This window comes from Camelus bactrianus, chromosome 27 (assembly GCF_048773025.1).
Source record: "Camelus bactrianus isolate YW-2024 breed Bactrian camel chromosome 27, ASM4877302v1, whole genome shotgun sequence".
Lineage (NCBI taxonomy): Eukaryota > Metazoa > Chordata > Mammalia > Artiodactyla > Camelidae > Camelus > Camelus bactrianus.
The window spans coordinates 20295511-20311456 of NC_133565.1; the positions used below are offsets into that span (position 1 = coordinate 20295511).

A 15946-nucleotide genomic window follows, 5' to 3' on the forward strand; every position below is an offset into this window, starting at 1 on the left:
GAAAGTGACAGGTTCTGAAGTGGGTGACCACCCCGCAGAGAGCAGACACGAGCCTAAAGGAGCAGCAATTCTGCTTGATTTACTCTTGACTTCCTGGGCTGCCTTTCATCTCCCTTTCATCCACCACGGGGAAGGCTAGTCTTTGCCTCAAATGACAGGCCTCCGAGAGGCTCGCTTTTATTACATTTCAGTTACTCCTTACAGGTCACTCCTTTTCATCCTCATTAAAAAAAAAAAAATCTTAAAAAGGGATAGCCTTTATAAGTCACAAGAATGTTACTATACTGGGCACTCCGTAGTAGGTAAAAAAAAGAAAAAAAAAAAAAATACAGAGTTTGACTCAACCCAGAAGGATGCTGAAAACATTCACGCTCCCTTTCGTGTCTCTCCTTGAGCTCACCCACCTTGTCATCCTCCTCTTCCTCCTCGTCCATGTCCGTGCTCTCCTGAAAGGAAAACCCGCAACAATCTGTGAATAAGACATCGACCGGAATCGCCAAACACAAATGAAATGCACGCCCAGGCTTAAAGTTCTCCTCCACAGTGGAAACACTAGTATTGTTTAAATACATTATAACCTCTTAAAACAAAAGGACACTGTTAAGGCTCAGGGATGCTGTGGCCAGACTACAAACAACAGGCAGAATCTACATAAAGCTGTTCACTATAAATAAAGCTATTAGGCAAGTGCCCTTTGAAGGCATCCAGCTTGAGAATGCACTGCGGAGTTGTACCTTCTATAAACAGTTTTGTTCTTCTTCTGACAAATGAACCAGCTGTGACGTTAAGGCTGAGAACACCATCCTCCGTTTGTGCTGGGCTCATGGTTATAATGACAGTGCTTTTCCTTTGGGGCCATTACCGAAACATTAGACAGTAGAAAATGCATTAGTCTGAATATAATCAATCTCAAGAGTAAGTTAAAGTTTTCTATACGATATTATTGCTTTCCTCGGGCTTCGGGATTGGCTGGGGGGTGCGGGGCAGGCGAGGGAAAGAAACTCGAGGCTCTGATCTGGACTGAAGGATGCCTGGCTTTAGTTCAGGGGCCACAACGCCAGCCGTGCTGCAGACGGGCTTGTGCGAATTAATTTAGAAATCTTGGCTATTTAATAGGTACGTTTTAATCATATCACGGCTACACTTAAAAGATAACACATGTTGGTTCATGATCAAATGATCTGGCAGCTCCGAAATAATGCTGGGTATCCGAAAACCTGGGTCTGTTTTCAGTTCCTGCTTAACCTTGCAAAGTCAGGCAAGCGAATTAGATGACATTGATGCAAAAGAAAAAAAGAATAGTTAATATGCTTCTGTAAGGGAGTAACTCTCTAATGTCCACACTCCATAATCCACTGAGCAATTTCCCCCAGGGCTGGTACTGCATTAACTCCCAGGATTCCCAGGAGCTCCAACTAACTGTTTAGGGGACACTTACTGATGCTGGAGAACTAAGCTAGTCAACGTTGGCAGCAAGCATGTTTCATGAAAGCAAACGGATAAAAATAAATGTGATGGAAACATGTTACAGGAGGAAAAACGCTGTAATTAGAAGTCTTCATCTTCAGACAAAGCCTTCAGCTTGAGACACTATTCTAGCGCTGTTTTGCTGTGTGACTTGGGGCAAATCACTTTGCCACTCTGAACCTTAGTTTCATCAAGCATGAACTGAAAATAATAGTTCTTGACTCCTTCGTGGTTATGTTATCAAGATTAAATTAGGAAATGATTTGGAAAATGTTCAGTAAATTATAAAAAGGTTTCATACACACACAAGTACACTTATGTACTCATCTATACATATATAACCACCTGCTTACAAATACATACATATATACATATATGCACATATATATCTTTATATATACACGTATGTACAATATACACACGTATGTACAATATACACACACTATAAACATACACATCATATATACAGTTAGAAAGATAAAGTTAATTAAAATTAAAATTAGTAAAACTGCTAGTTGACAACACTTTTATAACAGATGTTTCTCTGTAAAAATTTCCCTCATCTGTACCTCTGTGAAAGTTAGTCCTTTAAAGCTACTCATTTGTTACTTGGCTCCAGCATCTTCAGATTCAACATTATTGATAAACACCCATGTCTACTGTACTACACAATCAAAAATCAAACTGAATAATATATATATTTGTTTTGTTTCTATAAAGCTGTTTTTTATTTTTTAACTGTTTTTATTGGGGGGGATTAGGTTTATTTATTTATTTTAGAGGAGGTACTGGGGATTGAACCCAGGACCTCATGCATGCTAAGCATGTGCTCTACCGCTTAAGATATACCCTCCCCCCAAACAGAATATATATTGAATTTCTCTGAGGTTTTACTTCCTGCCACAACACTCATTCCCGCCCCCACCCCGACATCTTCCCATCCCAAATGAAACCAGAATCCTTCTTTAAATAACCATTATTTCAGAGATGATTTTTTATACAAATAATGAAACCGTTATATGGAAAAACAAGTGACGTTGGTCAGCTTGTGAGTCTTGGAAAACCCAATACGGAGATGACGTTTCTAGAAAGGATGTTATCAAGTCTCAAGACATTTGATTTTTGTTTGAAAAACTTGATTCTTGAATCTGGACTGCCAAGATTATACCATAAAGCAAGTCAATAAATGCAAGTTCCTTCTAACCCAAAACAAAACAAGAAGACTCTACGGGCTGGGATAAGAGGGATGAGGGAAGGAGAGTTGGAGGAAAAGTAAGAAGAGGAAATGGTGGGGGATGCCTTTGAGAAGGGGCCTTGCTTGTTCCTCCTTTAACACCATGGGGAGTTGGAGAAGGACAAGAAATACTTGGGCATTCAAGAGCAGAGGGGCCCATGCCCACCTGCTCTCAGATTTCCCTGGGAGTTGGGAAGCCTTTGCGAATCCTGAGACTAAAAGTTTGGAAAGAACACTGGACAGGGCAACCATATGCAGAGGCCTGAGGCAGCCTCCCAGATGCTGTGTGTGTCCTGACAGGGCAAAGGGAGGCACCCACGGCTTTTCTCTCGTGGTTGAGAATGTTATTCCCAGGAACCTTACGGAGAACCAGACGGGCGCACAGACGTGTGCTGCCGGCATGGAAATGCTGACCAAGAACCAGATGGCTCACCTCCTGCTTTGAATGCAGGCCAAGCCTCAGGAACGTAAGATGCCCTAGAAGGAAGATTCCAGATTACACATGATGAGAGATCTTCCCTGTAACATGGATATACCTGTGCAGTGTTGCTCCTCACATCTCAAATGCAGTGGCCCTGGGCTACGATTTGGTGGTGGTGGTGGTTTGTTGTTAACACACCTTTCTCACTAGTCAAATCTCAGAATTCTTGGTATCTTTGCTCACCTGGCTGTCCTGTATGCTGCCAACCTTCCCTTTCGTGGGATTGATGAAATTGTAGACAAAGAGCAGCAGTAAAGCCAGCGGGATCATGTACAGTTCAAAGTTCCAGACGGTGACTAAAAACACCTGATTGGAAGGCAAAGAAAACCATGTGACTGTTTGAAAAAAAAAAAAAAAAAACAACCAATACGGCTCTTTTTGAATTATAGTTTTTTTCCCCAAATATATGCCCAGGAGAGGGATTGCTGGATCATATGGTAAGTCTATTTTTAGTCTTTTAAGGAACCTCCATACAGGCTGCATCAATTTATATTCCCACTAACAGTGAAGGAGGGTTCCCTTTTTCCACACCCTCTCCAACATTATTCTTAGTAGGCTTTTTAACAATGGCCATTCTAACCAGTGTGAGGTGATACCTCACTGTGGTTTTGATTTGCAAATATGCAACAGGAACAAAGATGCAAACATCCTTAAGAAAAATAATAGCAAATCAAATCATGAAATATATGAAAAATATATACCATAGTGTGACCAAGTAGAATATGTCCCAAGAATGCAAGGTTGGTTTCATATTAAACAAACAAAAAAACAATCAGTGTAATTCACCATATTGACAGAATAAAGGAGAAAAAACATTCAATTATTTCAATAGATGTGGAAAAAGACATTGACAAAAAATGCAACGGTATTAACAAACAATGAATAGAAGGAATTTCCTCAATCTGATAAAAGATACCTATAAAAATCCTATATTTGATCATATTTGGCAACAGTTTGCTATGTGTAGGTTATGCTTGGAGAAGTTGATTTTTAAAAAATCAGCACATGCTAAGAAGGAAACTGCTGAGGCATGCAATCACGTGGATAAATCTCAAAAACACACTGAGGGAAAGAAGCCTTATACAAAAAAGAGCACATACTGTATGATTTCATTTAGATGAATTTGTGTGAAGAACACAGAATAATTCTATGATGGGGAAAAACTGCATGATTTCTTCTAAAATTAGGGACACGGCAAGGATGTCTGCCCTCACTACTCCTATTCAGTATTTGACTGAATATTCCAGCCATTGCAGTAAAGCAAAAGAAATGAAATAAAACACATAAGTGTTAGAAGGGAGAAAAGCAAAATTGTCTCTTATTATAGATGACCTGATTTTTATTTTTTACAATGAATCTACAAAGCAACTCCTAGAAATAAGAATTAAATTCAGCAGTCACAGGGTACAAAGTAATTTTTTTAAAAAAATCAATTCCATTTTTATATACCAGCAGCAAAAAATACGGAAAATAAAATTTAAAATTTTCCGTTTAGAGCAGAACCAAAACCTATAAAATACATGGGAGTAAAATTCATAAAATGTTGAGCAAGATCTCTTCAGTGGAAATTGTAAACCATCACTGAGGAACATGACAGAATATCTAAAGAAGTGGACAGAGATGCCACTAGTTCACGGATCGGAAGACTCAATATTGTTAAGATGGCAGTTCTCCATAAATCCATCTATAGACACAAGCAATTCCAATTTTGTAGAAATTGACAAATTCATTCTAAATATTATATGGAAATGTAAATGACAGAATAGTCAAAGCAATTTTAACAAATAAGGCTTATACTATTTAATATAATTTATCATAAAGATATAGTAATAGAACAGAAGGTAGAATCCATATATACGCAATTAATTGATTTTTAAGAATATTGCCAATGTAACTCAATGGGAGAAATGAGAGTCTCTTCAACAAATGGCCCTGGAGCAACTGAATCTATGTATGGAAAAAAAAAAATCACTAACCCTTACCACTCACCATACATAAATAATGACTATAAATGAATCATAGTATCTAAATGTAAATGCTAAAACTTTAAAACATCTGGATTAAACGTGAGGAGAAACCTTTCGCATAGGGAAGGGTAGGTCAAAGATTTCTTAGGACACAAAAAGCACAAAATAATGTAAATAAAATTAAAAATAAACTTAATTAAAATTCTTCTTTTGCTCTTTGGAAGACACTGTTAAGAAATAAAGAAAGCAAGTCACAAAATGGGAGAAAATATTTTCTACACATGTATTGAAAGGGAGCATGTATCTGGAATACATAAAGGATTCTTTACAACTTAGTAATAAGGAAACTCAATAAAAATTGGCAAAATATTTGACCAAATTCTTCACACACACACAAATGTATACAAATACCAAAAAGCTCATGGAAAGTATCTGACATGATGATCCACCAGGAAAATGCAAATGAAAATCCGTAAGAAACACACATGTTAGAAAAGCTAAAATTAAAAAAATAATAATAACTGACAAGATAAAGTGTTGACAGAATGTGAAACAACTGGGTTCCTCCTACATCCCTGGTAGGAATACAAAATGAGGAACTTATCTAAGCCAACACCCACCACATACCCTAGACTCCGAATCATGCTGCACTCTTTGCAGACCCCAAGGCATAAAATGGTGGAACACACCCTCTCAACTGGAAAACTATGGTGTGGATTTTCCTCACTTCTAAAGTGTGACCTCCTCACCCCAACTTCTACAACTATGCAGTAACCCCATCTTTCTGTCACTGCTTTACTTCATGCATAAACTTACTGCCTGGCACTTACTTATTAAACACCTACTATGAACCATATTTATTTAGACACAAGAGTGAAAAAAGTGAATCAATCAACCAACCAAAACAACCTTCATGGAGCTTTACATTGTGTTGGGGGGTTAGGGATGAAAAGGGTAAATAAATAAATTATACATTATATATCATCAGATCACAAGAACAGCCATGGGGAGGGTGGATCAAAATAAATCAGGGATGAAAGGAAGGGAATACCAGGCAACCAGCGCTGGGGTTGCAATTAAAAGCAGGGTGGTTGGAGAAAGTCTTGCAGAGAGGGCAACATGCGGGCCAAGTCCTTGGAGGAAGTGTGGAGATCTAGAGCATAGTGTTTCTGGTCAGAAGGGGGTCCAGAAGTGGGAACGCACCTGGTATATTCAAAGAATAGCAAGGACCCCTACAGCTGATGCAGAACGAGCAAGAGATTAGAAAGGGAAGAAGTGAGAAAGGAAAAGGAGTCAGTCCTAAGGGTCCTGGACCACGGCTGTAAGGTCTTTGGCATTTGTTCTAAGGGAGCTGTTGAGCTGTCAGAGCACTATGAGCAGAAGAGTGACATGATCTGATTCCTATTAAAGCAGGATCACTCTGGTACCTTATGAGAACATACCCCAAAGAGACAGGGCGGAAGCACAGGTTTCATTTAGGAAGCTGTTGCAATGATCCAAGTTAGAGCAAGAATTATGGTGATGGCATTGCAATTCATACAAAGTGGTCATGTAAATCTATTTGCAAAGGAGACCAAGAGGATTCGCAGACAGTTTGAATGAGAAGATAAAACTGGAATCATCGAAGAAGACACCAAGGTGTGGGGCTTGACAAACTGGAAGACTGGATTGGTTTATTAATGGAGATAAAAGGCTGGAGGAAGAGCAGGCTTGGAGAAGGGGAGTCTGAGACACCTATTAGATTTTCTGGTGGAGACAAATGGTAGGCACTGGTTAAGAGGGTTAGAATTCAGCAAAGACGCTAGGGCTAGAGATACAAATTTGCATACCGTCAGCACCCAGGCAGTATTGAAAGGTATCAGACTGGATCATCTTAGCAAGGAAGGAACTGTAGAGAGAAATGGCCTAGAAGTAATCCCTAGAAAAGCATAAATTTAGGGGCTGGAGGAGATTAAGAGTCAGAAAAGGAGACTGAGGAGAAGCCAGAGCAAAAGGGATATACAAGGAAACTGTGGTGTCCTCGAAACAAGATAAACAAAGATTTTAAAGAGGAGGGCAACACCATATTTCTAAATAAGATGGTCACTGAAAATCAGTCAATGGTGACTTGAAATGAGCCGTTCGGTAGAGTGATAAGACAAAAATCAGGTAAGAGTGAGTTTAAGAGGAAACAAGGAAAACTGTAGACAGTGAGTAGAGATAACCCTATGAAACAACTTGTTAGAAAGAAGAGCAGAGAAACAGGGCGGGAGCTGGAAGGGGATGTAGAAATGATCCAGGAAACAGAGGGAGAAAAAAATGACGATGTAGGAGACAGAAGAAAGAAAAGTTGGAGCAATATTCTTGAATCAGTGAATAGGGGTGGGATCCAATGCAAATATGGAAGGTTGGCTTGAGGAAGCAACAATTCAGGGATTCATAGTATAGGAGGGAAAGCAGAGGATACAGGAATAGATGGTGGTGATGGTGGGGCAGGTAGGGATGGTGGGGGCAAGATAGCAGGAGATGGGCTCCTGTGTCAATCATGGTCTTTATCTGAGTAAGGATGAGAAGGTATTAGAGTTTGAGGACAGAAGAGAAGTAATAAAATAATCTAGAACAGACAAAAGGAAAATGGCTTATAGAAATGCAATATATAACTCTCAGGAGGCACTAAGTGTGTTTTTCTCTAGCCGTGCTTACCTGAGGTTTTTGATAATGAAGTACAATGAAGGTAGAGAAGGCAAGGAAATTATATAAAAAACAGACCATGGAATCTGAGCTGCATTATTGGTGAGAAACAACACAAAGTAGAGAGGATAAAACTGAAACACAGTGGATGTGTTAACAGGTTAAAATCAGCTGAAGAGAAAATCCGTGAACTGAGAAATAATTCCAAAGAAATTATTCAGAATGTAGATGAGTGAGACCAAGATACAGATCCATAAGACAGATTAAGAGACACGGAAGAGATAAACAAGAAGGTCTAACATATGTCTGATAGGTGTGGAGGGTGGGGGCAAAGGGTTAATGAGAGAAGGGGGAAGAAGCAACATATGAAGATAAAATGCTTGAGGATTTTCCAGAATTGTTGAAAGATACTCATATAGGAAGATCCAAAAAAAACCTTATGAAGATAAATAAGGAATTTAGGTCTAAAAATGTCACGGTAGGAATGAAGAATACCTGAAGGGGAAAAAAAAAAAAAAAAACCCAGAAACGTTCACAAGCAGCTGGAGAGAAAAGATAGTCCAACTCGAAGGGAAAAGCAATTTGAGTGAGTCTACATCTCAGTGCACCAAGAGAAGCAAAAAGGGAGCAGAAAAACTTCACACACACACGCTTTCAGTCTTTGAATTTAGGAATGTGCATCCAACAAATCGTCTTTAAAAAAGCGTAAAGCCAGAGACTTTTTCCGAAAAGCATGAGCCGCCAGCGCTTACCACCCAAAGACCCGCATGAAAGTATATATATAATAGATTTCGTTCAAAGAGAAGGAAAGTTGTCCCTCGTATAAAGCCTGAGTAAAAGAATGTATGTGCTCAAAAGCAATGGTAAATGTGTATACGGATCTAAATAAACACACTTATGGGAGGAAAAAAGGTCTAATTTGTGCGTAATGAGACAATCTAGAAATAACACAGGGGACAGCAAAGCCCATCCATTTGGAGAGGTATGAGTTGATATAAAGACTTCTAAGACACCCTTGTTGAGCCTGTGTGTTAAGTAGATTCGTAAACTTCAGCTTTTCAGTATAAAGCTGAAGCTTTTATCGCAACCATTCTGCATAAAACAACTCACAACAAGCAAACACCACCCCCCTCAAAATAACTGTGAAAACTGAATACCCTACACAAACTCTGCTTGAAGACATTTGAGGGGAATCAAGGCACCCAGGATCCGAGGGGACAAGTTCAAGAATTAAAGACAAATGCAATGGGGGTAAACATCAATCTGCTTCTGCTTCACCTCCTTCAGAGTTTCTGTTATGTTTTCTTTTCTTGTTTTGCCAATTCCCTGCCTAGTGGCTGAGCACACAGCAGCAGTTCAGAGCTTGCCTCGATCTTAACAATCCAGGGGGCTAAGAATTGGAGTGCAGGGGAACTATGGCAGCCCGGATGTGAGGGACGAAAGCAAGAGCAGAGATTCAAGCCCAGCACTCAGTGTGCATTTCTCCTTAAGGAATTTACTGCTTCCTGAAGCACGCATGCTGAGGATGAAAAGTTGAGGCCGAGCAAAACGTGGGAAACTTAAAAGCTTTTGGCCATCTTGCTGAGTTGGGAAATAAAATCTGGAGGTTAAAGACTATTTTAAAAAAAAAAAAGGAGGGCTCTAGTAAACACTACATGATTTTATAAAGACTCTTGAGTACTAGGGGTCAAGCATAGGAGCAAACCAGAAATAGACCAGTCCCAAAATGCCTGAAATTCTACTCTGGATCATTTCAACCTCTGATTGGATCATTCTGACTGGCTAGACCCTATCTGCCTCCTCTATACCCTCTTTGGTAGAAAATTACATATTCCATATCCTTTAAAATGTTTTAATAAATCTTATCTAGTATTTAGTTTAAAATAACCAGGTATGGCCAGGATTTAAAAAAAAATGATCAAAAATGATCAAAAGTCAAGAAAAAAACAAGGAGAACAAAGAGCCGATTTAGATGTTAGTTACCAGATATAAATTTTAAAATAGCTATGATTAATACATACATAAAAATGGATTTTAAAATAGAGGATATCCGCAGAGAACTGGGATCTACAAAAGAGAATCCAATAGAAGACTAAAAAAATTGTTTTAAAAGATAAGTGAAATGAAGACCTCACTAAATGAATTTAATAGCAGAACAGAAAAGAGAAGATTTGTGGAGTATTAGTAGAAAGTATCTCTATTTAAAGCAGATATAAATATGATAAGGAAATACAGCAAAAAAATAAAAGAAGATACATGGCACATTTAAAAAGGTTTAATTCATATGTAAAAACTTAGAGTCCAGAAAAAGAAAGATAAGAGAGAAATGGGGAAAAGTTGTAAATGATATTGATGACAGTCTCTAAAAATCTAATGTAAAAGCTGTGAAGTTACAGATTTAAAGAACCTCAAATTGGATTAAAAACAAACAAAAAAAACCACATTCAGGCACCTCATACTAAAACCGCACATAACTGATGACCAAAAGAAAGTATGAAAGGCAGATAGTGAGGTTTATAAAAAAAAAAAAAATCACATGCACCCCCAGGGAACAACCACCCAACTGACAACTGACTTTTCAACAGAAAAAAATAACAGCCAGAAGACAGTTAGAAAGACTTCATATAATATAGGATTTTTCTGCTCCTTGAATGTTTGGTAAAACCTTGTTTCTAGAGTTGCCTGGACCTACGTTTTGTTTTCTGGAAGATATTAAGCTACTGATACAATTATTTAGTGGACACAGGGCCAGTCCAGTTCCCATTCTTTTCCAGTCATTTGCTGCACTGTTCTACAAGCTTGATCTATTTCATACATGTTTCAACATTTTAAGCATAAGATTTCGTAATGTCCCCTTACGTTTACGTTTAATCTCTGCCTCATCTGAATTCCTCCCCCCCTTCAAATGTGTGCCCTTATGTATTTGTGTCTTTACTCTTTGCATATGGAAAACTCTCAGAAAAGAATAATTGCTTTTGTTGATTTCTCAAAGAGACAGCTCTTAACTGTTATTCCTTTTTAGTTTATACATATATTCCACTTCATGGATTTTTCTCTTATCGGTACTTCTAGTTAATTTGGCTTCATTCTTCTGTTCTTTTTCAATGTTTTGATTTTGACAGTTAACTCAATAATTCTGAGTCAGACTTCTTTTCCATATTGGTTTTGTCTTGTTCCATTCTCGTGAAACACAGCTCGTCAATTCTAACTTATACGTGTAAGAGCAAAAAGCCAAGATTTGCCTAGGCGTTCTTGAAGAGGAAAAGCAAATTGGAAAAAACAATGCTCAATTCAAATGATGTTTATGTAACTTCGGTACAGATATAGACAAGAGACCAATGAATGAACAAGCCTGCCTATATGAGGAAACCTGATTTACGATCTGGTGGAAATTGCAGAAAACTGGGGAAAAGTAGACTATTCAAGAAATGGTACTGGATCAGCTGGTACCCAGCACACAAAAATGAAATCAAATCACAGGTTTAAATGTTTAATATAAAAAGCAAAACCATAAAACATTTAAAAGAGCATCTTTATGATTTTTGGATAGAGAATGATTTCCTCTATAATGACACAAAATGCACAAACCAAAATACCAAAAATAATGAATACATTTGACATTAAATATAAGAATTTTGTTCATCAAAATATACAGTGGAAAAAAATGAGCCACAAGCTTGGAGAAGATATTTCTACGACAAAGAATTTCTACTGAGATTACATAAAATGCTTCTACAAATCCATAAAAAGGTGGGGGTGGTGAGAATTAGGCAAAAGGAGAAAAACAGAGTGCAAAGGTCCCACATCTATAAATATTACTAGTAATGAGGAAAATGCAAATTAAAACCACACCAAAGTAGGACTTAGGGCATCAGGTTGACAAAATTTAGAAGTCATAATGCTCAAGAGTTTTCTAAGATGCAGGACAACAACCTTTATATGATGCTGATGGTTCATTAACTTGGGAAATGGTTGGCATTAACTAAGTAAGTAGAATGAGTATATCAGATACCCTAGGAATTCCACTCCTAGGTATAAACCTGGGAGCAGTGGGTCTCAAACGTTAGTCCTGCCTTAGAAACACCAGAGGACGCATGTAAACAAGATTGCTGGGCACTACTCCCAGCCTTCCCGGTTCAGCAGATTTGAGGTGGGGCACAAGAAATTACATTTCTGCCAAGTTCCGAGGTGATGTTTATGCTGCTCTCCAGGCACCACATTTTGGAAGTCATTGCTCTAAACTCTTGTGTGTGTCAGCGGAAACGTGTGACAATGTTTACAAGAGCACTTTTCATAATAGTCATAAAAACAAACAAACAAAAACCAAACCTGGAATCAATTCAAATGTCTAAGTAGAGTAAAATGGATAAATAAAGAATGTGTGAAGTTAAAGACCATACAGAATGAAGATGACCAAAGGTCACATTTTGACCACACGGATGAAGGTCAAAAACAATTTTGAGTGAATTAACCTGCATGTCACAGAGTAAGATCTGAAACTACTACATGATTCCTTTACAGAATTTTTTTTAAAAGCAGTCTAAATTGAATTACATTGTTCAAAGGCAGATACAAAGGTGGTAAAACCACGATGAGCAGTGAGTGAATGACAACCGTCAGTGTCACCGTGACTTCTGGGGATGAGGGAAGAAGGATTCAGCAGTAAAGAGGCAGAGAAGGGACTTCTAAAATAAATGGGAATTTTCATTTTTTACGCTGGGTGGAAGGCAAATAGTTGTTTGTTATCTTTCTTTAAAATGTGCACACGTGCGCAGAGTTTTGCAAATCCCCTTGTATATGTGACATATTTTATAATAAAAATTTTTACAGCAGGTAACGCACCACAAGCAACATGGATATGATTTTGCACTGCCCTAGGAATGCTTTCAAAAGCCATGAAATTGAAGGCTCCCAAGTAGTCACTTCGATTGGTTTACAACTGCCATGCGGGACAAACATCTGATTTTGAAAGTGAAGGGGGCCAGGATGCGGAATAAAGAAGAAGAGGAAAGACACAAACCCAACAACACACACACCCACCAAAACCAGATGGGTACTAAGCAATGGGGTGATGCTGTGGTCCTGGGCAGCAGTTGTCACTGTGGTCCCCCTGCTTCCTGTGTTAACAGCAGCAGCCATTCTTCCTAACAGTTCCGCCCCATCCCCTTGGACCTCCGAGACCTCTCCCCTACACCTGTACAAATTCCTTTGTAGTCAAAAGTGTTAAAAAAAAAAAAAATCTGAGGTCTAATACTTTTGTAGACACCGCATAAACATAACAGGCAGGCAGAATTTTTTTTTAACGCTGTCAAAACCTACTACTTGAAACTTTGTTTCTCCAACTTCTCTGAGAAGGGAGATACAATTTCTTTGCCCATATCACGTATATTGAATTGTGAATCGCTGCTCACTTTACATTGGTTTCAGTAACGTTAGCCACTGTCAAGGGTTACAAACCGAGATGCCCATAGCGGTCAGGATAGAATACAAAGTACAGGAAGCCCAGGCGTAAGACCATAGGGAGGGGTGGAGACCAGGGTGAGCTCAGACTACAACCCTTCTCCAAGGGGTCCACTCCAGACTCCACCTTAGCGAACTGTTACCATGTGAAATTAGGTCTGACATTACCCAGTATTCAAGTTTTTCAAAAGTTCATGATAGGAGGGAGCTTCTGATGTATGCAGCTTGGGTGGATCTGAAAGCCATTATGCTGAATGAAAAAGTACACCTCAAGGGTTACGTAATGTGTGATTCTTTTTATATGACATTCATGAAGTGACAAAATTTTAGTGATGAAGACAGATAGGTGATTGCTAGGGTTAGACCTGGGGGTGCGCAAACATTAAGGGGTAATAGGAATGCACGTCTCTGTGATGATCGAATGGTTCTACATCTTGACTGTGGTGATATTATCCGATACATGAACTACACAACAACAATGACCCAAATAACAAAAAGTACACATAAGACCTGGTGAAAATCTGAATCGGGTCTGCACCTGAGTTGGCAGAATTGTATCAGTGTTAGTTTCCGGATTTTGACAACATACTGTGGTTACGTAAGATACTGTCACTGGGGGAAGCTGGCTGCCAGGCACATGGGAAATCTTTGCACTTTTTTTTTTTTTAACTTCATGTGAGTCTTAACCTATTTAAAACACATTACTATATATAAAGTAGATAAATCACAAGGACCTTCTATATAGCACTGGGAACTATATTCAATTTCTTATAATATATGATGGAAAAGAATCTGAAAAGAAGGTATATAGATGTATGCATATGTATAACTGAATCACTTTGGTGTACACCTGAAACTAACATTGTAAATCAACTACATTTTAATAAAAAAAATTTAAAAATACATAAATGGGGGGAGGATACATAAATGGGGGGAGGGTATAGCTCAGTGGCAGAGTGCACACTTAGCATGCATGAGATCCTGGGTTCAATCCCCAGTACCTCCATTTAAATAAATAAATAAACTTAACTACACTCCCCCCAAAAATAAATAAAAATGAAAGAATTTTTAAAACATGGGAATAAGTGAACCATTTTTAACAGTTTATTTGCCTCTCCCCCTTGCAAATACACACTTACGCATATGCACACACATGCACACGTGTGCACGAATAGTGAACCGGATGCACCCCCATTGTTGGCCAGGTTACATCCTCTGGCCCAGATTGCTCTAACATGCTTCTAATTTGCATTCTGCTCAAAATACTCTTCTATATGTCCTGTCTATCCACATCAAGGTCAAAATAATCACCCAAACCTTAGTTCTTATCATGATGCTCTCCTGCTTAAAGCCTTTTTTTTCCATGGCCACTCCCTAGACACAGAGTCTAAAACTCTTAGTTTGCTATTCAACGCCCATCAAATCAAAATATGGTCTGAATTTACACTTACAACACTGAATCCTACCGTATTTCTGAAATTCCAGGGCACACAAGTTTGCCATTCTTAAGAACCAACTATGTCTTTCTTCTCAGTTACTGGGAAAGTTCTTTTTTCTTCTTCACTCATTCTTCTGGTTGAACAAGCCATTATTTTACCTGGTGCTTCATGACGCCTTATAACTGATACCACAGAACAGAAGGCACATATATTTTGCCTGGCATCCCGGCCATTTTGTTCAAGTTCATTTCTCTCACCAATAATTGTTTTTGCTCTTTGAAATCCTGAAGCATATACAATGTATCTCTGTATTTCTTATAAAACATAGGATGATGGCTTGAATATAAAAGAAACGGAAATATTTGTTGATTGAAACAGGAGTCAAAATGAGCATTTAAATAAGGGCCTAACTGCATCCTAGGCATTTTAGCAAACTGTTTCCCAACCCTGCAGTCGGGTCATGTCACAACACAAGGGAGCTCAGAGTGGTCTGGAGGGCAGACTGAATCAGAATTCAAACCATGGCTTTGGATCCTACAAATACGAGAGGACAGAGCTTGAGATACTCCAGATACACGAGTTACAAATATCCCCCCAGCGCAGCATCCCTGGGGTGGATATTTGTGCGTGGCTTGGAAGGGGTGATCAGGGGAAAGTTCTAGTTAATGCTTTATTTCCGTTCCATGTTCGACATCCATGCCCAGAAAGCCAAAGTGGTCAAATACATCCCAGGTTCTGAATCAACTAAAACTGCTGAATGGATGAATCAAACACAACCATTCAGCCAACATTCATGGAGTGTTTACAACTACGGGGCGCTGTGATGCTGTTATTGGAAAAAAAAAAAAAAAGAATGAGACACTTTCTATCATCCAGCAGCTACCAGTATAAACTGTCTCACATTCTCATACACACACACACACACCCCCATTACCTAAACTTGAGTTCCCCATAATGCCTTATTTAAAAACAGTTATAAGTAAAATATCAGAGTACAGTATTATACGTGATCCCACTGTAACCAAAAAAAAATTTTTGTAAATGAGAAAATAAAATTGTTACTCATTTAATTTTGAGTGAGTTCGAATATGGAGCTAGTGTTCTTAACTGTTACATTGTGCTTTTTCCTGTTGTGTTACTTCCAACAGTTCTGAGGGAAATACACTTTCTAGCAAGCATTTGTTGAACAGTGCTTAGGGCATACGCATCTTGACTGGATCTAAGTCAT

At 38.6% G+C, this 15946-nt stretch overlaps 1 protein-coding gene across 4 annotated transcripts in view; it reads right to left on the minus strand.

Annotated features, from left to right (window-relative positions):
* The window catches only part of MCTP2 (multiple C2 and transmembrane domain containing 2), a 195426-nt gene that overhangs the window by 32851 nt on the left and 146629 nt on the right, over positions 1–15946 (minus strand). For all 4 annotated transcript variants that reach the window (XM_074354330.1, XM_074354328.1, XM_074354329.1 and 1 more), the window contains 2 exons: positions 3366–3488; positions 405–446 (listed from right to left, as the gene is read on the minus strand). In XM_074354330.1, the coding sequence (XP_074210431.1) occupies positions 405–446; positions 3366–3488 (165 nt within the window). The remainder of the gene's footprint in view (positions 1–404; positions 447–3365; positions 3489–15946) is intronic.